Raw genomic sequence first — 22,139 nt, 5'->3', positions numbered from 1 at the left:
TTCTAAATAGTTTAGAAATGTCGAGACTGTTTAGAAAAGAATAAAGATTATTGCGATATGGGAGCGAAGTAGATAGCACGATATGAATGTTTTTTCTCTTCCTTTCTCTTCTAAGTACGAGTGAAAACATGTTCTCCACACTCCATACCCCATGGTGGCGGTAGTGTACCAGGAGGTGTTTGTTCAAGTTGTCCAAGAACCAACCAAAAATGAAGAAGACTTGTGCTAAAGCTAGTTATTAGCTCTTCTTCTTTCAATGGGAAATCGGTTAGCTCCCTGGAGTCCACCAGTCGGGTCATCGCTCGTAGTTGTGAAACACTTGAGGATGCCTGACACGTTGTGACCTTGTCGTGTGACTTTGACATGTTTCTATGACACCCATTGTAACCGGCGATCTGCTGCTGCACAAAAGCGGGTTTCACATCTTCATTTTGTGAAGAAATGACGACTGTCAAACAAGAGGGTAAGTTGTACCGAGTGCTAGCTCGGCTACCTCATTCATACAGTTTATATATGGAAGTTATTTAATTATGACGCAAGTTTGAGTCAGTAAATAAAGGTGTCATTTTCTTGACTTATAGCATGGAGACTTATGAAAATACGCTACATCGAATGAGAATTTTAGTATTTGTTTTCAATTGTTTACTTAACCTTGACTAGCATGTTAATGTTAAGTCATTCGTTCCTTTTTCAACTACCATGAAATGAACCACGTGGTTTGTAATCGTTTCCGCACAGGTAAAGACAAAATTATCTTTGTCACCAAAGAGGATCATGCAACACCCAGCAACGCCGAGCTTGTTGAGGAAGACCCCGATGATCCCTATGAGGAGCGAGGTGAGGAACCACAAAAGTTGTGAAAGCAGTCGCCAATGCCACAAGATGACGCCCAGCCCGGAAAAATGGGAAACTAGTACTGTAATTAGTGTCAAGGAAGTATATTGAAATGAAGTAATCTTGGCTATTTTTTAATGTTTGAAATTGTACTAAAACAGATTGTAGAGTGTGGTATATTTACAGTTGAAACTGCTAAAATGGGCGATTCATTCTGAGCATCTCTGTTTATTAGGCTTGATTCTTCCCAATGGGGAGATTAACTGGAACTGCCCCTGCCTGGGCGGGATGGCCAGTGGTCCCTGTGGGACTGAATTTAAGGAGGCCTTCTCCTGTTTCCACTACAGTAAAGAGGAGGTGAAAGGCTCAGAGTGTCTGGATCAGTTCCGAGCAATGCAAGAGTGCATGCAACTCTATCCAGAACTCTATCCGCAAGAAGAAGACAAGGTATCGGAAGAAAATGCGCCTCACACAGAGCAGACCTCGGAAGAAGCCACAGCTGTTGATTCCAAGTCCACATCGGACCCTGTGCAGGACTCAAATGGCACATAAGCCAGTGTGCTGGATAGCTAATAAATGCCTTCTGTTTTGGGAAGACTTTAGGTGAACCTTGATGTACATGTACTAGTTATTCAGTCACATTGTTGGTTTTGTGTACAAGCGTTTGATTCTAAGATACTAAACTGAGCACGCAAACTCTTGATCACAGAACAAATGTCCATTCTTTGTAGCATATTATTCTCACTGCTGTGTCATTTGCATTTTATGTGTTAATGTATGTTACACGCATTTGTCTGTGCTGTGCTGCATAGAGTGGACTGATGAAGGCACTTAAGAATTGAGCGCAAGGGTGTTGTTACCTGAGGGGCCAAGTCTTCTGCGAAGCAGATGCAAAATATTTACCTCAACTCTTCTGATGGCATGCAAATCACTCAAATATTATTAAAATAAATGCCGATTAACATTTTTTAATATAATTCGTCTTTGACTACATTTTTCCGAGCGTTTTGTGGCGTTGCTTGCCTGATTCAACAATTCAGCTTCAGTAGTTAAGTTTTGTTTGTTTGGATGGCACATATTGACAAAGCAACCATTCGCACCGAAGGACAATTTAACGTTTTCAAGGAGGCTAACATGCGTGCTTTTGAAATGTGAGAGGAAGCCAGTGTACCTTGAGGGATCACGCAAGTATGGGAAAAATAGGCAAACTCCACACAGGAAGGCAGGTGCGGTCTGAAACCCTAAACCTCCGGATTTGGCCATCAGGGGGCAGTATTATACCGTCGTGCAGTCGAATGACAGTCATTTTGTTATGAGTCATTTTTCATATCGGATAAAGGCTATCTGAGTATTGTTATGTCTGTCTGTCTACATGTGTTGGTGCACCATTGCTGTTTAAAAAGCTTTTGCTGAAAGTGTCACTGTACAGCTACAGATGCAAATCCTTAGCCTATCACTCATGCCCGTTAGTTTTAGTGCTAAAATGGATTAATGCGCCTGTTAAATCATGTTTTATTCTCTTTGTTCCCAATTTAAGTTTGGATTAGGAAAGATACTGGACGTGAGTTTAATTATTATTTTGGGCATGACTTCATGCTGAATAAACGCTTCATTTTCCTTGTTTGAATTATTATTGTTACTGTTGTTTTACATTGTGTTCAGCGGCGAATTGGGACAAAAAAATTTAAATCAGCCTTGGCATTCTTGACTTAGACCCCGCCACCCCTCCTCAACACAAAGAGCTGCCACTAATTCAAACTATTATGCAGTTTTTGAACTACATGTCAACAATTCTATGACGTAGCCTTAAATTAACTATTGCTCCTCATCCAACAGTTCTCATTTTATCAGAATAAGTTGCCGTGGCTGCCAGGTTTTGGGAAGTATGCCATGTTATTTGGTAATACTAATCATTTATCAATTGCTATTGCTCAAGAACTTCACTTCAGAGTCACTTTTTTGGTTGTTTTATATTTAACGTTACTTCCTGTTTGCTGGCTGTTACACTTTGTCCCCTAACCTGTTTCAAAAGCCTGCTTTTGTGTGCGTGTAGTCACCGACGCCCATCGAAATGCACTGAGAGGGCCGGGGGGGGGCAACCAAAGAAATTTGACACCCCCCCCCCCAAAAATGCTGATTAACATGCACTGTACATTTTCTAGACTGCGCGGGCTGCGGTGGCTCAGTGATAGAGTAGTTGTGATTATTTCGAGGGATCCTTGAACAACATCTTAACTCTAATTCAGGTGTGTCAAACTCCGGTCCTGGAGGGCTGCTGTCCTGCATGTTTTCCAAGTCTCCCTGTTGCAACACGCCTGATTCAAATGATCAGATCATCAGCAAGCTCTGCGGAAGCCAGACATTGAACCGGATTTTTTTTGTGTGCGTTTGTTTGTTTTGTTTTTTTAACCTAATTGCCCCTTTCTCCAAAAAGCAGGGATGGGGGCGGGGGCGTCTGAAACTACAAATCCGCAGGTGCAGAATTGCAAGTATGTGGCGGGACGACTATATTAGTTCCCTTGATCAAATGTTTTGGCATTCAGTTTTGCGTAAGCAAGTCACACGGGGGTCAGAGTTATGTTTGACCACTGAGACACGTGCCGCTTCAATCTCCCTTTGCGATCAATAATTGCCAAACATCCTATTCTGTCATTGGTGGATGTTCAGGGGGCAAAGATGATCAGAAAGCCAAATCGGACCACTCGCTCGCAAGTACTCTCCTTCAACTATTCAGCAGCAGTCGTTCCTCACTGTTTTTAAGTTGAGGACTTGACAGGATGGCCACCGTCAAGGAGATATGCAGCGGCTTACCTTTGGACCCTTTGCCCCCAAACCGAGGAAGAGACCCCAATGTGCCCCATGCACCCGTTCGGACCCCAAATCTCACAGTCCAAGAGGAGCGGGTAAGTTGATTCAGTCAGAAATACTGTACATCGAAAATCGAGAGTGCAAAATACTTGTTTTTCTGTGGTGCTTGTCCTTACTTGGGTCATGCTGCCTGACTTCAGGCATTTTTTTGTTTGTTTTTAAGTTGGACAAACAAAAAAAGCTTGTGCAATACGAATTTTAACATGCGTTGTAATTGAAAGCTAGCTATGACGCCTGCCCCCCCCCCAAAAAAAATCCATCCTAACTGTAAATTCATTAATACTACAAAAACATTGATAAATGACATTGTATTTTTATGAAAACTGAAAAAAAGTTATGACAAAACAATGGCAGATTTGGAATCAACGCAAAAAAAAATACTCAAGAAAAATTGACCTGCAAAAACATTGAGTAAAAATATGTTGTCCAGTGTAATGAAAGATGCAATATCCAACAATGTAAAGACACTGATCAGGAATATGATCCCTCAACTTCATCCTCATCAACAACAGTTGAACAAGGTAGGAAACAGGAAAATGGAAATCTGCAGCACTGTATATCGAGAAATTTCTGGCATTCTCAAATCATTTTGAGGAAATCACAATGTCCCGTCACAGGTGAGGTATTCTTAGACCAGGCCTGCGGGATGCTCGTGTGATCCATGCGAGCTACGTGGTTACGCCGCTCTTCATCAGAGCATTTGTTTTTTTTCATTAATGTCATCTTGGTTCAATATTAAAATGTCATTCAGATGTTTTAATTTCATTTGATTTTGCGTGGCATCTCAAAACATTACAATTTTAACACTGAACAATTTTTACAGTTTTTGAAACTATTTTTTAACATTTACCAATTATATAAAAATGGCTGGTTTTCTTTTTTTTTCAATTCATTGTCGTGCTTTCTTGGAATATTACACTTTTTACATTTTTTGGAATTCATTAAAAAATATGTGTTGACCCGTGTAATCCCCTCCGTGAGTCGTCACCTTACCGTGGTGGAGGGGTTTGTGTGTCCCAATGATCCTAGAAGCTAAGTTGTCTGGGGCTTTATGCCCCTGGCAGGGTCACCCATGGCAAACAGGCTCTAGGTGAGGGGCCAGACAAAGCACGGCTCAAAAGACCCCAATGACGACAAAAATAAATGGATCTAGGTTTCCCTTGCCCGGACGCGGGTCACCGGGGCCCCCCTCTGGAGCCAGGCCTGGAGGTGGGGCTCGTTGGCAGGCGCCTGGTGGCCGGGCTTACACCCATTGGGCCCGGCCGGGCACAGCCCGAAGAGGCAACGTGGGTCCCCCTTCCCATGGGCTCACCACCCATGAGAGGGGCCAAAGGGGTCGGGTGCAATGTGAGCTGGGCGGCAGCCAAAGGCGGGGACCCTGGCGGTCCGATCCTCGGCTGCAGAAGCTAGCTCTTGGGACATGGAATGTCACCTCTCTGGCAGGGAAGGAGCCCGAGCTGGTGTGTGAGGCAGAGAATTTCCGACTGGATATAGTCGGACTTGCCTCCACACACAGCCTGGGTTCTGGTACCAGTTCTCTCGAGAGGGGTTGGACTCTCTTCCACTCTGGAGTTGCTCACGGTGAGAGGCGCAGAGCAGGTGTGGGCATACTCATTGCCCCCCGGCTCAGTGCCTGTACATTGGGGTTCACACCGGTAGACGAGAGGGTTGCCTCCCTCCGCCTTCGGGTGGGTGGACGGGTCCTGACTGTTGTTTGTGCATATGCACCAAACAGCAGCTCAGCATACCCACCCTTTTTGGAGTCCTTGGAGGGTGTGCTGGAGAGTACTCCTGCTGGGGACTCCATTGTTCTGCTGGGGGACTTCAATGCTCACGTGGGCAATGACAGTGATACCTGGAGGGGCGTGATTGGGAGGAACGGCCCCCCCGATCAAAACCCGAGTGGTGTTTTGTTATTGGACTTCTGTGCTCGCCACGGATTGTCCATAACGAACACCTTGTTCAAACATAAGGGTGTCCATATGTGCACTTGGCACCAGGACACCCTAGGCCGCAGTTCGATGATCGACTTTGTAGTTGTATCATCGGATTTGCGGCCGCATGTTCTGGACACTCGGGTGAAGAGAGGGGCGGAGCTGTCAACTGATCACCACCTGGTGGTGAGTAGGCTCCGATGGTGGGGGAAGATGCCGGTCCGTCCTGGCAGACCCAAACGTATAGTGAGGGTTTGTTGGGAGCGTCTGGCGGAATCCCCTGTCAGAAGGAGTTTCAACTCCCACCTCCGACAGAGCTTTTCCCATGTTCCGGGGGAGACGGGGGACATTGAGTCCGAGTGGACCATGTTCCGTGCCTCTATTGTTGAGGCGGCCAATCTGAGTTGTGGCCGTAAGGTGGTTGGTGCCTGTCGTGGCGGCAATCCTCGTACTCGCTGGTGGACACCAGCAGTAAGGGATGCCGTCAAGCTGAAGAAGGAGTCCTATCGAGCCTTTATGGCCTGTGGGACCCCAGAGGCAGCTGACGGGTATCGACTGGCCAAGCGGACCGCGGCTTCGGTGGTCGCCGAGGCAAAAACCCGAGCGTGGGAAGAGTTCGGAGAGGCCATGGAAGCCGACTTCCGGACGGCTTCGAGGAAATTCTGGTCCACCATCCGACGTCTCAGGAGGGGGAAGCAGTGCACCACTAACACTGTGTACAGTGGGGATGGGGCGCTGCTGACTTCGACTCGGGACGTTGTGAACCGGTGGGCAGAGTACTTCGAAGACCTCCTCAACTCCACCAACACGCCTTCCTTTGAGGAAGCAGAGCCTGGGGACTCTGAGGTGGGCTCTCCTATCTCTGTGGTTGAAGTCACCGATGTGGTTAAAAAGCTCCTCGGTGGCAAGGCCCCAGGGGTGGATGAGATCCGCCCGGAGTTCCTCAAGGCTCTGGATGTTGTGGGGCTGTCCTGGTTGACACGCCTCTACAACATCGCGTGGTCAACAGGGAGAGTGCCTCTGGATTGGCAGACCGGGGTGGTAGTCCCTCTTTTTAAAAAGGGGGACCGGAGGGTGTGTTCCAACTACAGAGGGATCACACTCCTCAGCCTCGCACGACGATATTGATTATTCTCCACGGTCCTTCACTGATTGGCCAAAAGTGAAGCAAAAGCTCCAGTCAATAATTAAGAGAAGCTAGTGACCTTTTGACCTACGTAACATACTGTACTTCCCTGTGTGTTTATCATACAAATGCTTTGATTCTCACCCCCCGCCCCACACTTTTTTCCCCCCCTTCAGTTGGCACTGAGAAACGCTCTGCGCTATTTCCCCCCGGCCCATCATGCGACCCTCGCCCCAGAATTTGCGCAAGAGCTGCGCCAGTATGGACACATTTACATGTATCGCTTCTGTCCCGCGTTACGTCTGAGGTACGACACTAACGTGATTGGCGGAGATTTCAATGACATTTTAGTTGCGCATATTGACAGCTTTGGGGCTTGCTCACTTTCTCAGAGCGTACCCCATACACGAGTACCCGTGCCGTACGCGCCAAGCGGCCTCCATCATGCTGATGATCATGAACAACTTAGATCCGGCAGTGGCCCAGGTAAGCTTCTTCCACGACTTTGTTTATTTTGATTTCTTACCACCCGAACCATCTAACTGGCCTTCACGTTTTAGTTTCCCCAGGAGCTCGTCACCTATGGAGGAAATGGGCAAGTTTTCAGTAACTGGGCTCAGGTACAGCAACGTCCTCTTTTATTTTGGAAAAATCTTTGTCGTTGATGCACGCTACCTGAGGTACACTTGCCTTCTGCACAAAATCATCCTCTCATGATTAAGGATCAGCTTTGACTGGCAATAACAGAAAGGTATTCATATGGGGGCGAGGGGAGTTTTTCCATTGCGCGATATTGGTTGACCTCCAATTTTTAAATTCCATTCTTTTTTTTTTGTTGTTGTTGCAAATTTGCGAAATGGAGCATCAGAAACCCTTTATCTATACAGGCAATTGTAACATTCTTCATGGGCCTACAAGTGTCCCAAAAGTTAATGAATATTAACAACTAAAAACTTAATGACAGTGATACATACAGTTAAAAAATTTGGGGGTCCTTCGAGAGAGTTTTAAAAGAAATATTATTTTCAAATGTTACCACGTTAGGTACCCTTTTGCTTTTAAATGTTTTTGGGCCATGTCCAAATCTGCTTTACTTTTTAATGTAAAATGTGTACTGTGTTGTGGCATTCCCCCCAACCCCCCCACCCCCCGCAAAAGCTCTCTCATCCGAGCAAGAAAAAGCAAAACATTAAACTACCATGAAACTTCAACTCAAGTTTAGCATTCTTCTTTCTCGTTCCAATTTGACCTCATTTGAGAAATCTTATTGGCCTACAAAGTGATACCCTCACATTTGCATATGCTCTACTTTTCAAATAGTTAACATATTTGTGTGTTTTTGCGTTTGTGCAGTTCCGTCTCGTGATGAATTACCTGAGTGAGATGACGGAGGAGCAGACTTTGGTCATGTACAGCGGTCACCCCATGGGACTGTTCCCCAGCCTGCCCTCCTCGCCTCGTGCCATCATTACCAACGGCATGGTGAAAGACGGCAGCGCGACTCTTTTCTCACCAAATTGTAACGGGATGACTATCTTTTTGGTTTCATTTAGGTTATACCAAATTATTCCTCCAGGGAGCAATATGAAAAGATGTTTGCTCTCGGCGTGTCAATGTAAGTCTTGAAGATGTCCGTTGTGTTATGAGCTACAATGATGGGAATTGAGTGAGTTGGTTTTGTATGGAAGCTAACTTTTGCATGTTATTGTTATTATTATTTTTTTAGGTATGGTCAAATGACAGCTGGCAGCTACTGCTACATTGGACCTCAAGGGATTGTACATGGCACTATGGTACAGAATATGGATTTTGATTAAACTCATTATGTGTCATAAAAGGTTGGAACAAGATTTTTAAAAATACTTTCAATGTAATGGAATACAGGATATACACATGCACAGTCAGACTTGAGTCCTAAGTATTGGTCACAATATTATTGTCGGTACACCAGCAAAAATGTAATGAATGAAAAACAAACACTTTTACAGTGCCCCATTTTCAGAGATGAAAAGACAATATAAGGGAAGGAGAGGGCATTAAAATTAAAAAAAAAAAAACACCACCACCCCCAACAGAGCTCCTCCCTGAGGAGGATTTTGGAAAAAAAAACAACTACTCAACAAACGGGCATACAGCACTTTAATACATGATACATAGTCAAGCTGATATGGAGTGGGGAGTGTCGAGGGGAACATGAAAGTCCAACCTGTAGAGCTCAGGCTTCACAGCCAACAGGGTGCCGCCACATCCCATTCTGCAGATGCACCATAATAGGAAGGGAGAGGAGTTTGAGAGGGGTGTGGGGGGGGGGGGGGGGGGAACGAAGACGTTTATTAATATTGTGTAACTGGTTCACAGTTTTCACTATTATATTTTACTGTTCACGCGTACCTAACGGTGTGTCACGTTTGGAAGTACTCCTTACGGTTTTATTTACTGCGCAGCTGACTGTGCTGAACGCTGGTAGGAGGTACCTGGGCTCTGGTGACCTGAGGGGATGCGTCTTCGTGACCTCCGGCCTCGGGGGCATGAGTGGTGCTCAGGCTAAAGCTGCCGTCATTGCCGGTTGCATTGGCATCATTGCGGAGGTGATGCAACAATGGCTTTCGGTGTGAGGTGTGTGTGTGTGACTGAATGACGCGATTGACTCTGTGCTAGGTGGATGAGATTCCTCTCAAAAAGAGGCACGAGCAAGGCTGGTTGATGGAGGTCACCGGGGATTTGGAGCACTGCATTAAACGCATCAGGTAACAGAGTCACGTTTCCAGGATTGCAAAGTGTTAAAAAGGCGCTTGTGTTGTTACGATTACATTGGAAACGTAACTTAGTTACCTTACTACCTTACCTTACGGCTGACTTGATTCTGAACATAACTAAATCAGATTACAAGTTACTTTATTAGGTACATTAAACAGATGCCGCCAAGCCCACTTAACATAAAAAAGACAAAATTGTGACGTCTCGGCATTCTTCACTACAAGCTATAAACACTGCAGTTCCCTTTTCTTCTGTGTTCCATAATGTACAGTTTGCTTTGTGTCTTTATTTAGGAATGGCGTCTCCGCCTTCATTTTATTTGTTAATTAATCATTTTGTTCCACGTCCACGCGTGTGTGAAAACTGTGATTGAAGAATACTTCTAAGGGTATTAATGCATTGTTCTGACAAAATGTACGTGACGATCATCATTGTGGAAGAGAATACAACAAACCGAGTTAAGCCAATCAACATTTGCGTTTTCGGGAATTACAAATGTCCATTTTGGTGACTTACAGAGAAACCAGATGTGCAAAGACTCCCCTCAGTCTGGGTTACCATGGCAACATTGTCGACTTATGGTGAGCATGTGGCGAAAAGTTTACAGTGAAAGTGACATCTTTGACACAAAGGTGAAAATTTATTTATTTTTTTTTAATGTCTGTATGCTTGATTAGGGAGAGACTGCTGTTGGAGTACCAGAGGACAGGTGAGCTCCTTGTGGATTTGGGCTCGGACCAAACGTCCCTCCACAACCCCTTCAACGGAGGCTACTACCCGGTACAACTCAGCTTCCGCCAGGCCAACCAGCTCATGTCTACTGATCCGAGTCGATTCCGCTGCCTGGTCAAAGAAAGGTGCAGTCGCTCAAACTGAAAACCATTGCATCCTTGAGTGAAACTCACGCGCGATTCCCTTTTCCGCAGCCTCCGGAGGCACGTGAATGCCATCAACAAGCTGTCAGATGCCGGCATGTTCTTTTGGGACTATGGCAACGCATTTCTACTGGAGGCGCAACGCGCCGGTACACCAATTTGAATGAGACCATGTCATTTGGATTGCGTTCGCCGTAACATCTACGACTCGCAAAATCCCATTTTCCCTCACATTTTGTGAGGAGTCAATGTGCAAAGTTAACACCAGGAACTCCGATTTGTTCTTTTCATAGGAGCTGAGGTGGAAAAAATTGGCGGAGGAGCGGTAGAATTCCGCTACCCGTCTTACGTCCAACACATCATGGGGTAAGTCGGCAATATTTTACACTTTCCCCAAGTTATACGAGGCATTTATATGAATGGACCAGGTTTTAGAACCAAGCTCCTCACACATTAAGAAGTCCAGAGGGGTAAGTTCAAGGGTCAAAATAATTGTGGTCTGACAAGACAACCCACAAAATCCAATTCTTAGCTGGGCCGCTTCCACACTTGGCAAGTCAACTCGACGTGAGCACCATTTTCTCTCTTGCGAGCAATCATTTGATGTCTCCGCCTCTCAGAGACATCTTTTCCTTGGGCTTCGGTCCATTTCGCTGGGTGTGCACATCCTGCGACCCCCAAGACCTCGCCGTAACCGACAATATCGCCGCCTCGGTCCTGGAGGATTTGAGCGCCGATGTGACAGACAGAGTCAGACAGCAGTACGACGACAACATCGTCTGGATCAGGGAGGCTGGAAAACACAAAATGGTTTGGAATTACACGACGGTTTACGGCTCACAAATCAGCACTCGAATGAGATGATTTTCTTTTGTGTGGGTGTGCGGTTGCGTTTGCATCCACTTTCTGCAGGTTGTGGGATCCCAGGCCAGAATTCTCTACTCGGACCAAAAAGGAAGAGTTTCCATTGCTTTAGCCATCAACAGAGCTGTTGCTGAAGGAAGCGTTTCAGTAAGACTGCCAAGTTTCTCTTTTTACTCGATATAGAAATGGGCATAATAAGACATGACATGTTTTTGGTCAATTGGGGGGAATTGAGTGCGAGGAAAAAAAATTGAGCGCACAACCAGCAGATATTTAATTAAGTCTCAACAAGTTTGCTGCTTCAAGAAGTACAACATGATGTCTTCTTGGAAGCTCATTCTGGTTACACTCACCGTTAAAGATAATGCCGTTTTGAAAAGTACCCATTCATTGTTAAATTTCCACATTTAACCTTTTTGATTTGTATGCATAGCTGGACTGACCCTCATATTCTTCTCCGTTTCCTAATTCCACTCACCTATCTATAATACTGTTGTAGAAAGTTAGAAGTTTCTTTCCTAAAATGGGTTATTTAAAAAATAGATATTATTATATTTTATATAATATTATAACATGTTTATATTATTTTACATCATTTTTATTTTGCTTTATTGTGAATACATGGAATAAATTACAATATTTGTATGAATAAAAAATAGAAGATATATTATTTATAAATTATGCAATATTGTATTCATATTTTAAAGTTCTCGCCACTGCAAAAAAAGAAATTTAAATTAAAAAAAATTGCCCACCCCTCTTTTATAAACGGTACTTTCTGTGGATCTTTGCCAAGTGAGTGGGCTTCTTTGTGTCAGGCTCCGGTGGTGATTAGCAGAGACCACCATGATGTGAGTGGCACCGACAGTCCCTTCAGAGAGACCTCCAATGTGTACGACGGCTCTGCGTTCTGTGCAGGTATGTCCTTTCGCACTTTTGTTTCGTCAAACTCCCACTGCAATCACTTACTACGAATGCTTATGATTTATTCGGTAAAACCCTACATTGTTCATTCAAATGACACCTTGCTTCTTTCTTATAGATATGGCAGTCCAGAACTTTGTCGGTGATGCCTTCAGGGGTGCCACCTGGGTAGCTCTGCACAACGGCGGCGGTGTTGGCTGGTAAGGCTTGGTCGTTTATCTTTTATCAAGGTTGATTTGTGCAAATGTTTGCCATACGTCTACACCACCAGGGATGTCCGAACATTTTCATCCAAGGGCCATATACAGAATCACAGAAGGAATATTGTGTGGGAACACTCTACCGTAGTGTAGGCTAATTATCGAAGTGAAGACTTTGATCCTGAGATTATTTCTCACAATTCTCACAGGGGTGAAGTGATGAATGGAGGATTTGGTTTGCTTTTGGACGGCTCTGAGGAAGCGGCGAAGCGAGCCTCTCTGATGCTCAACTGGGACGTGTCCAATGGGGTGAGATGATACAGACGCGTGGATTTGACAAATGACCTCCATCTAACGCAAATGACTTTTTCTGTTTGTGAAGGTGACTCGGCGCAGTTGGTGTGGAAATTCCAACGCCTACGAGACAATCCAGCGCACCATGGAGGAGGATCGGAAGCTGCGGGTCACTCTGCCATTTCCTGTACACGATGAGCACATACTGGATCGGGCCCTGCAGGGCTAACTTCAAAACGCTGGAGTGTCAGAATGAGAACACCAAGCGTATGGTTTTGTACACCTGCAATATCTAATAAGAGTCAATACAATACAATACAGGTGTGTCAAAATAGCTTATTAATTAATTAAAAAATAAATCACATCTCGCCATCCATTATGCAGAGCACTTGTCCTCATTAGGGTTTGCAGGTGAGCAAATTTCCAATTTCTCCTCTACAAATTCAAAGTTTGAGGTGCCATGTACTGCAAGTAAAACATAGCGATATTATACTTTCATTTACCTCTTACACACACATTTTTAAAAACTCACACATAAGAATCTCACATATTCAGACACACATAGACACACCAAAAGCCCCCACACCCATCCCCCCAAAAATCACCCTCACCGAAATCAATACAATACAATGCAATACAATACAATACATGCTGATTTATATAGCGCTTTCACAACAGCGGCAGCTGTAAATCAAGTAAACACTCACAAAAAAAAACTCACACAAACTAAATAAGCTCTCACACCCGCCAAAAAACTCATGCTCAAAAAAAAAGTCTCCCACACTAAATTCTCATACCCACGAAAAAAAAAAATCTTACTCACCAAAATAACTCCTAAAAACCTATGCCACACAACAAACAACTTATAAACACCGAAAAAGATACCCCCCCCCCCAAAAAAAAAACTCAATCACAAAATTGAGAGAGAGACAGACAGACAGCACTTCATTCATAAGTGCATATTGCTACCGTAATATTTTTCTTTGTTTAAAAACATCCATAAAATGAGACCTTGTATCTGTATTTGTGCGTTGTTGGTCCTTTAAGAAGCTGGCTGCCTTCGAATCAAAGTGACGTCATTGAATTGGAGATGTCGAAGTCCTGCAGGGGGAAGCACATCCTGTCGTTAGGAGCATCTTTATTGACCGCTTTTCAGTCTTTTATTGGTTTATTATGATTACATTCGGCTTTAGTGTCCGTTTAACATACTTTTTGGGGGGACTTTGCACGCCTGCGTCCCTTTTTTCTGCAATAAGGATTTTTTGGTGTACTGGTATGCTGCATTTCGTGTTGATAGTTGCCGAGGGCGTGCTGAGGTGAAGTTGTAATGCCAAATGTTAAGCAGCGGAGCAAGCGCACACAATAACATCAAGTAAGAGAACGCACGGAGGATGACTGCGCAGCCTGGGGCGGGGGCCACTCTACCCGGATGTGACTCCGGGGGCGCGGGCAGCAGCAGCAGCAGCAGCAGCCTCGCCGCCGTCTCCGACCTGCAGCCTGCTGCTCACGTGACGCAAATCAAGTTGAGGAAAAACGCGGTGACTGACGACTACAAGATAACAGCGCACGTTCTCGGCCTGGGAATCAACGGCAAAGTACTGGAATGCTTCTGCAAGAAGACTGGACACAAATGCGCCCTCAAGGTTTTCTAGCACTCGTCTTCTCACTGGAGGCACACGAATCAGAGGAGGGACGAGCAACTTTAATGAGGAGGGGGCCAGAATTTTACATCCGTAGTATTGGGGTGGCCCACCCATCCCCACCCCGGGTGGGGATGGGTGGATCGGGTGCTTGGGCTGTCAAATCGTGTCACGCACTTGCTAACCAGCTGAATGACTAAAATGCCACATGGGGGTTAAAGATGGACCAAATGCATGCTCTTCGTGTATCATATACTGTATTTCATAATACATGTCTGCATTTGTGAAATATCCAGCCTTTAACAGCAAAGGGTTTGAATAATCAGAAAGTAAACACAAACTCTAACAATAATTTAGAAATTATTTTGGGAATATCCAATAAAATGCAGGAGGGGTTTAACAGGGGACACACTGATTTCTGAGGGGGCTATAGCGCTCCCCCCTTGCCTGGTGAAGCGCCATCCCTGTTCTCTTGCATAAAAATTAACATTCAGGGATGGCGCAAAACTGCTGAGCTGCAAACCAAAATTAAGTGAAAGAACTCATTGAGTGCATTTTTTTCCACCCCGCCCCCCCCCCAATTCACTCAATATTTTTATGATTGAGGCACTGTTTGTTCTGCAAGTTTTTGTTATTGCTTATATCGTAGCACAGAGCCAGTGTGAGTGCAAATAAAATTTCCGCCATCTAGTGGCGATTGGTGATATTGCAACTTAAAACTATACAGGAATAGACAATGACCATCATTTGAGTTCACAAGCTCGGCCCGTAGGCACTGTGGTGTCATTTTCAGCTGACAGCAAGTGGCAGAACAATGCAAAATGGCAACCTTCCAGACAGATCAAATCGGGCGGATTTTTCTGCTTATTTTATATTCCACAAACACAATATCGATCAGAATGCCGCGTTCAGGCTAGCATGGGCGCGTTGAATATATTGTAAAGAACCTTTTTAACGTCTCCTCCTGTATCATGTCTGTGGATTTTTTTTTTTTTTTTCAGATTTTGTACGACACACCAAAAGCCCGCCGTGAGGTGGAGTTGCATGCCAGGGTCTCGGGTGGTCCACACGTGGTCCGCATCCTCGGCCTGTATGAGAACATGCACAAGGGGAAGAAGTGTCTCCTCATCGTCATGGAGTGGTCAGTATTTCCTGCACTGTGGCACACTCGTGCTCCATTTTGAATCATTTATGAAGGGTGTTCATGATTTGAATTGCAGCTTGCGATGGCGTATAACTGCAAGTGCGTCCTATTGAGATTGCTTTGAATTGAAGGCGTCGAACTGTTCTTCATACAAATAGTTATTGTAATTATGCCTTTGCTGTAGCTTTAGCATAGGTTATTCACCATGTCAATTTATTATTTGAATTCTAAAGTAGGGCGCAACTCATAGGCCAATGCAGATTCAGATATTTTAACAACCCGAATAATTTAAAAAAAGATAAGAAAACCTTCATTTATCTCACATGGAGAAATTCCCAATTTACAGCAGCAAAATTATGAACGGGAGAAAGTAGAACACAATAAGTATAGAAATAAATATAAAATATAAATATAAACATATTAAAAATAAGTCATTTGTTTTTTGGACACTGAAAATTTACAACAACAAAGATGTGAATTTCAGGCCGAACATTTGACTGTTTTACAGCACAATGTCCTTGAGTGTTTGTTTTACTTTACAACAGAGAGAAAAATTGGCAAAAATACTCCAATTTTTTTAAACCCATTTTAGGAATAGGAATGTTTGATTGTCATTATCTTTGCCTTATGTAGTAGTGTGTTAATGTGTTCAAAAAAGCCAATTTTCCCCGATTTTTATTGATTTCAAAACAACTAATATTGTTCGATGTAATCATTTGGACCCTCGTATAAACAGAACAGATTTGGATGTGAATAGTCGACTACATTTAACATAACTTGGTGGAGTAACCATCACAAACATCAGAGCAAAATAAGCAATTGTGAATCTTTTTTGGGTGGAAAACCCCCCGATTAGGTCGTTCTCCACAACCAACACCTTAATCAAGACTCTGGAGTTTACAGGAAGTAAAAATTCACCAAGTTTATGCAGAGCTGGAAAAATATCAAAATCACACAAGAAGGGGAGGATCATGCATCCAAAAAAATTTGTTCCCCAAGGCAGAACAAATCCTGATGGCTTCATTGCTAAATTGCATCCAAATTAGCAACTCATAACTCCGTTCTAAACCGAGTACCCCCTTGCACAAAACGGCACCATTGTTTTGTCATCATGGCGAATTGGGAGCGGGTTTCTGCTGCCTCAGTGCTCATCTTTTTGTGTTTCAGCATGGAGGGAGGCGAGTTGTTCTGTCGCATTCAGGCGAGAGGGGACCAGGCCTTCACTGAGAGAGGTGGGTCACGTTTCATAAAAGCCTCACGCGGCCCCGACGTGACATGACATCTGCATTACGGCTGTCCAATTAGAGGCATCCGAAATTATGCGGGACATAGGCTTGGCCATCGACTACCTCCACCGCATGGACATTGCTCACAGGGATGTAAAGGTAAGCCCCCAGATGATCAAAACTCAATTATTTACGATTGGGCCGACATTTTTGTCACCGTGGCTTCAGCCTGAGAACCTGCTGTACAGCACCAAGGAGACCAACGCATCACTCAAACTGACTGACTTTGGCTTCGCAAAGGAGACCACGCAGCACAATTCCCTGCAAACTCCCTGTTACACTCCTTATTATGTTGGTGAGTTCATTGCATCGCAGAAAAGCAGAAGTATTAGTTGTGAGTATCTTGTCACTGCGGCGTAATGTGCATCCCGTTCGTCTTCTTCTATGGGCTGAATAATTATCTTCTTCTTTGCACAGAACTTGGTATGAATTGAATTTTCATCACGTCTAATTCTGAATCGAAATAAAGGTGCGTCTTGACCAAAAAACGACATGCAGTCGAGCAGAGCTCCTGCGAAGACTGAAAATTCGCGTACAGTTGAAAAAAAAAAGATATGCGTGTTTCCTAAGGCAAAGCTGTGTGGTTGTTTGTCATTTTTAATCATAATTTGTAAAATTCAGATGGGAACTATAATTTTAACAGAATATACTTTTACTTTTCAAAATATTGAATTGTCCATTATAGTGCTTTTATTTCATCGGAAATGTGCATTTATTGTTGGTGACGCTTTTTAACCCTGGAGAACTCACGGGGTCCAATTTGGCCCCTATAAATTCTGCTACTCAAATGCTACCTTTAAATCCCAAAGGGTCAAATTTGGCCCTAATCCTCAATTAGGATTAAAGCATTAAATATTTGTAAAAACATATTTTGGTGTTCAATGAACATATAGCAGTCATTTAATGTAAAATTCATCATTTTCCAAAGAAGAAAATGGTTCTTGGGTTCTCCAGGGTTAAAAACGTTTTATTCACTTTGACTTTCTTTCTATTTTTCGTCAATATGTTTATCAGCCGCCAGGGGGCGTATTTGTATTGGAGTACAGTATCTGCGTTGCTACGTGCCGTTCTAAGGCACCGTTAATTTCCTCGCACGTTGAGCTCATTGACAGCATTGCATACATTTTGTCGTATGTGCGATGTGTTTCATCCGTCCCGTCAGCCCCTGAAGTGCTCGGCCCAGAAAAATACGACAAGTCATGTGACATGTGGTCTCTGGGTGTCATCATGTACATTCTGTGAGTGTCACGTCTCTCGTGTGGGTATAAAATGCGAAGCTGAGAGGAAATCACTGATGCTACCATGTCTTCTCAGGCTGTGTGGATTCCCCCCGTTCTACTCCAACACAGGCCAGGCCATCTCTCCTGGGATGAAGCAGCGCATTCGACTGGGACAATACAAATTCCCCCTCCCTGAGTGGGCGGACGTTTCAGAGGAGGGTCAGACCTTTAAACTAGCAAAAACATGCACGTTAGTTTCATTGAAAACTCTAAATTGTCCATAATTGGATGATTTTTGCACAGACGGGAAAACTACCGCATTACTTCATTGCTTTTGCCGTGAATGCTTTTTTTGATAGTGCTGGAAAAGTTGTCTGTTTTGTCCAGATGATGTTTTTGATATCACACAGAGTCCATTTCATAAGGACTTCTCTCCGTATTGTCCTCTCGCAGCCAAGCAACTCATCATCCAGCTGCTGAAGACCGACCCTAGTGAAAGGATGACGATCGGTCAGTTCATGAGCCACCCTTGGATCAGCGTAAGTTGACAATCCACACACACCGCGCTTTTTTTTTCGTGTCTCCATGTTATTCTCAGACACATGTGTATCGATAATACAGCAGTCCAAGGCGGTCCCGCTCACTCCTCTCCACACCCCTCGTGTTCTGACGGAGGACAAGGAGCTGTGGGATGACGTCAAGGTGAGAGTGATGTTTCGCAAGTTGCGAAAAAAAGGGAGAAAATTGCAGGTGGTTTGTTTTGTGTCCATCAGGAGGGAATGACCAGTGCCTTGGCCACGATGCGTGTTGATTACGAACAGGTTAGGATTAAAGACTTGGACACATCCAACAACCCTCTGCTCAATAAAAGACGCAAGAGGCCGCTGCCCGCAGAGGATGAAACTCATTTTAATTGTAACACAAATACTCATTTTTCTGACCAGGGGAAATTATGATGAAAGTGTATCATTACAATCACATTACAGTCAAATGTGTTGACGTTTAATAACCAGTGGCAGCTGGTCAATAGTTTGACCAGCTTAATTCTCTTCAATAGATAGAACCAAGGTGGGGCGCAATATACCAGCGCTTTCAGTATTTTATTTTTCAGTGTGAAGACTGACATTTGCTGTTAAAATCTATGTTAGAAATGTACGGTAATTCATAAATCTTTTCAGTGTCAGATGTTCATATTTCAAATGATGTCACTTTTTGGGGAACGCACAATACATTCGTCTTGACAGCACAGCACAACTGTGACAGGTTGTTCCTGTACCGTGCTCAGCATATACTTTATATGAATATTAAGAGAAGCATTTTATTGTCACGAATGCAAAGGTACTGTGCAGTATTCCAAATAAAATGGCACTTTTAATGCTTTATGTGATCAGATTTCTCTTGTATATGAAACTTCATGGACCACAGTGTAATTTTAACATGTGATTCATCCCTCTGCTAGTAGTGGTTATGGTTAAAAATAAGTTATATGGTTGTTTGCCTCGCCCAAAGTCAACTGAGGTAGGCAACCCTAATTAAAAAAACTATGGAAAATTGATGTTTATAATGGTGAATGAAAAATATGGTAATATATTCATTCATTCATTCATCTTCCGTACCGCTTGATCCTCACTAGGGTCGCGGGGGGTGCTGGAGCCCATCCCAGCCGTCTCCGGGCAGTAGGCGGGGGACACCCTGAATCGGTTGCCAGCCAATCGCAGGGCACACAGAAACAAACAACCATTCGCACTCACACTCACACCTAGGGACAATTTAGAGTGTTCAATCAGCCTGCCACGCATGTTTTTGGAATGTGGGAGGAAACCGGAGCACCCGGAGAAAACCCACGCAGGCCCGGGGAGAACATGCAAACTCCTCACAGGGAGGCCGGAGCTGGAATCGAACCCGGTACCTCTGCACTGTGAAGCCGACGTGCTAACCACTGGGCTACCGGGCCGCCCTTATGGTAATATAGTTATTTAAAAATATTTGGATCCATTTCAGGAGGAGGAGTGAAAATGTAATTGAAATTAATAGTTTCAAATTGTGCAGGTGTACCCATTGTGTTGTTTATGATCACGGCATCCAATGAACTGCAATCTTCAGTGGATTTGAAACTGTTAAAATGTATGTGATGACGCTTGCGTTTCCAAGAGCGGTTGGGAGTATTGGCATGGAGTAACAGTGGCAGATGAGACATCGAGGATTAACTTAAATTCAGGTTCTGCAATGCAGCCTGGAGGAGATTGACCATGTGGCTCAAAGCATCACTAATGGACTTCAGAAGTCTTTGTCAGCTGTCATGACACATTTTCATTCACGTTTGGGGCACCTACGTCTCAAGTCCAGAGTTGGACTTGAATTCAAATCTAGTCCCGGAGCTTTCAATCAAAGTCATGTAAAGCCTGATTACTGGATGTCTGTAAAAAAAAGTATCCTCCGCGATCCCGTGGTATGGGGTGGGTTAAGTGTTAGTTTTTCTCCCCATTATGCTCATTTCACTGACAATAATAAATGTTCAAAATGTGCATGGTCAACACAGAGTTTGTCCAATTAGTTGGACAACTGAAACATGCACAGTTGGCGGATGTAAATAGAGGAGCAGGGGATCGTGTTGAGTGTTTGTGGAGTCCAAGGGTTACACTCGTTTGGGATTTTTCATTCCAGTTAGTTTTGTTTTTGTTTTGATTTTTTTTTAATTTAGTTACTTTTAATTCATTTTTATCGCAGGATTGTTAGTTTTTTTAATGCTTTGTTTTAGTTTAGTTTGAATTAGTTTTAGTATTAGTTTTAGTTTTTTTTTAGATATGGAATTTTTGTCGGATGCAAGATTTTGAAAAAGGCCTGCTTGCTGTTATGTAAAATGTAAAACATTTTCAATCACGGGGCTGCCATGTTGACGTTGTACCGCATGACGCTGTCGACTGAAATTGACGTCAAGGTGCCCTCGGGCTCGCATTCCAAAGGTCACGGCTCACCTGTTCTCCGATGCAGGGAAGTTTGACGCCGCTGTAAACGACAAGCAGCCTTGTCATCTGATACCTTTTGACCCACTCCTACAAAGCACACATCACTACGTCTACGTCACTTTAATAAAACTCCGATTTTGCACCAATCATTCGTCTCACACAAGCATGCATATAAGCTGCACAATAGCAATTGCATGCACTGTTTCTTTGATTTGGCAGTTCACCTTTTTGGAAACAATAGTCTCTCATGTCATTGGGTGTGTCTGTACTTTCCATTCGAGCATTAGCTGTGTGCGACTTTCAAAACATCCTTCATGTTACTGTGGGACCGGTTCATATTTCTGGCAACTTGCAAATTCTCCCAGTCCTTTCCTGCAAGATGTCAAACAAAAGAGACTTTTGCATACCTTGCTGTTACGCTGCCACCGCGTGTCTCTTCAGTTGTGAGCTGACTTAGGGTTTAACTGTTCTAGCCAAGGCAAAGGAATTTTAGCTTGTTTGTTTGCAAAAGAGGCTCAAGTTTAAATTCACACCATGGAATAGACATCCAGTGATAAGTTCATGAAGAATACACGGCAGTAGCTACAATGCTATTTAGGTGGATTATTTTCGCTCTTTAGCTTTCAATTTATCATGAAACCCAGCCCTTGTTTTACACTTTAGAGCATTTTTTTCCCCTTTACCATTAAGGTTTTATCTCTGTGGTATTTTTTTCCCGTTTTATTTTTTATCCATGCATATCACTTTGTTTGAGATACAGTTGTTTTTCATTACTGGCAATGCCCAGTGTCTTACTGTACCGATTGAAAAGACACATGTTTGGAATGCAGGCAGGCCAGTCAAACACCTGCACCTTCCTACGTGGCAATAGCGCAGTTACGAACTAAAATAACTAGAAAGGATGTTGTCGTGAAAGCTGCATCAAGTCTCTGTTTACTTGAATGGAGGCGTCACAGAGTTCCAAGTTACTGTTTCAAAATAGTTGTTGGTCACAAAAACTGAATGCGGTGGTGTGCATTTATTCAATCGCCCCCCCCAAAAAAAAAAAACCAAACCAAGCCAAACACCCCAAGAATGCCTCTATAAACACCCTATTTGGTTGACTTCATCAACTTCTTGTACATAATAGTAAATCGCTTATCTGACTAAAGATGCTTGCTCCAAAAGATTCATAATCATGTAATTATTATTAAAACCAATCTTAAAT

At 43.7% G+C, this 22,139-nt stretch overlaps 3 protein-coding genes across 3 annotated transcripts; all 3 read left to right on the top strand.

Annotated features, from left to right (window-relative positions):
- Window positions 1-208: 208 nt before the first annotated feature.
- On the top strand, window positions 209-1,799 carry LOC127608161 (mitochondrial intermembrane space import and assembly protein 40-like). The gene is made up of 3 exons (XM_052077089.1): window positions 209-463; window positions 739-837; window positions 1,070-1,799. Exons 1-3 carry the CDS (start codon window positions 442-444, stop codon window positions 1,384-1,386), a joined length of 438 nt encoding a protein of 145 aa, XP_051933049.1. The 5' UTR covers window positions 209-441; the 3' UTR covers window positions 1,387-1,799.
- Window positions 1,800-3,346: 1,547 nt separating this feature from the next.
- uroc1 (urocanate hydratase 1) lies at window positions 3,347-13,052 on the top strand. The gene is made up of 19 exons (XM_052077075.1): window positions 3,347-3,737; window positions 6,939-7,069; window positions 7,155-7,248; window positions 7,323-7,382; window positions 8,116-8,244; window positions 8,316-8,377; window positions 8,489-8,555; window positions 9,207-9,350; window positions 9,421-9,509; window positions 10,038-10,100; window positions 10,197-10,376; window positions 10,446-10,543; window positions 10,688-10,760; window positions 11,015-11,204; window positions 11,307-11,405; window positions 12,077-12,176; window positions 12,301-12,382; window positions 12,592-12,691; window positions 12,765-13,052. Exons 1-19 carry the CDS (start codon window positions 3,612-3,614, stop codon window positions 12,903-12,905), a joined length of 2,028 nt encoding a protein of 675 aa, XP_051933035.1. The 5' UTR covers window positions 3,347-3,611; the 3' UTR covers window positions 12,906-13,052.
- Window positions 13,053-13,592: 540 nt separating this feature from the next.
- LOC127608158 (MAP kinase-activated protein kinase 2-like) lies at window positions 13,593-19,348 on the top strand. The gene is made up of 10 exons (XM_052077085.1): window positions 13,593-14,319; window positions 15,318-15,457; window positions 16,628-16,692; window positions 16,766-16,845; window positions 16,915-17,041; window positions 17,909-17,984; window positions 18,061-18,185; window positions 18,420-18,505; window positions 18,588-18,668; window positions 18,740-19,348. Exons 1-10 carry the CDS (start codon window positions 14,068-14,070, stop codon window positions 18,920-18,922), a joined length of 1,215 nt encoding a protein of 404 aa, XP_051933045.1. The 5' UTR covers window positions 13,593-14,067; the 3' UTR covers window positions 18,923-19,348.
- The last annotated feature ends 2,791 nt before the right edge of the window (window positions 19,349-22,139 follow it).

This window comes from Hippocampus zosterae, chromosome 9 (genome assembly GCF_025434085.1).
Source record: "Hippocampus zosterae strain Florida chromosome 9, ASM2543408v3, whole genome shotgun sequence".
Classification (NCBI taxonomy): Eukaryota; Metazoa; Chordata; class Actinopteri; order Syngnathiformes; family Syngnathidae; genus Hippocampus; species Hippocampus zosterae.
Note: the sequence above shows the minus strand (reverse complement) of the source record. Positions and strands in the feature narration are given on the sequence as shown.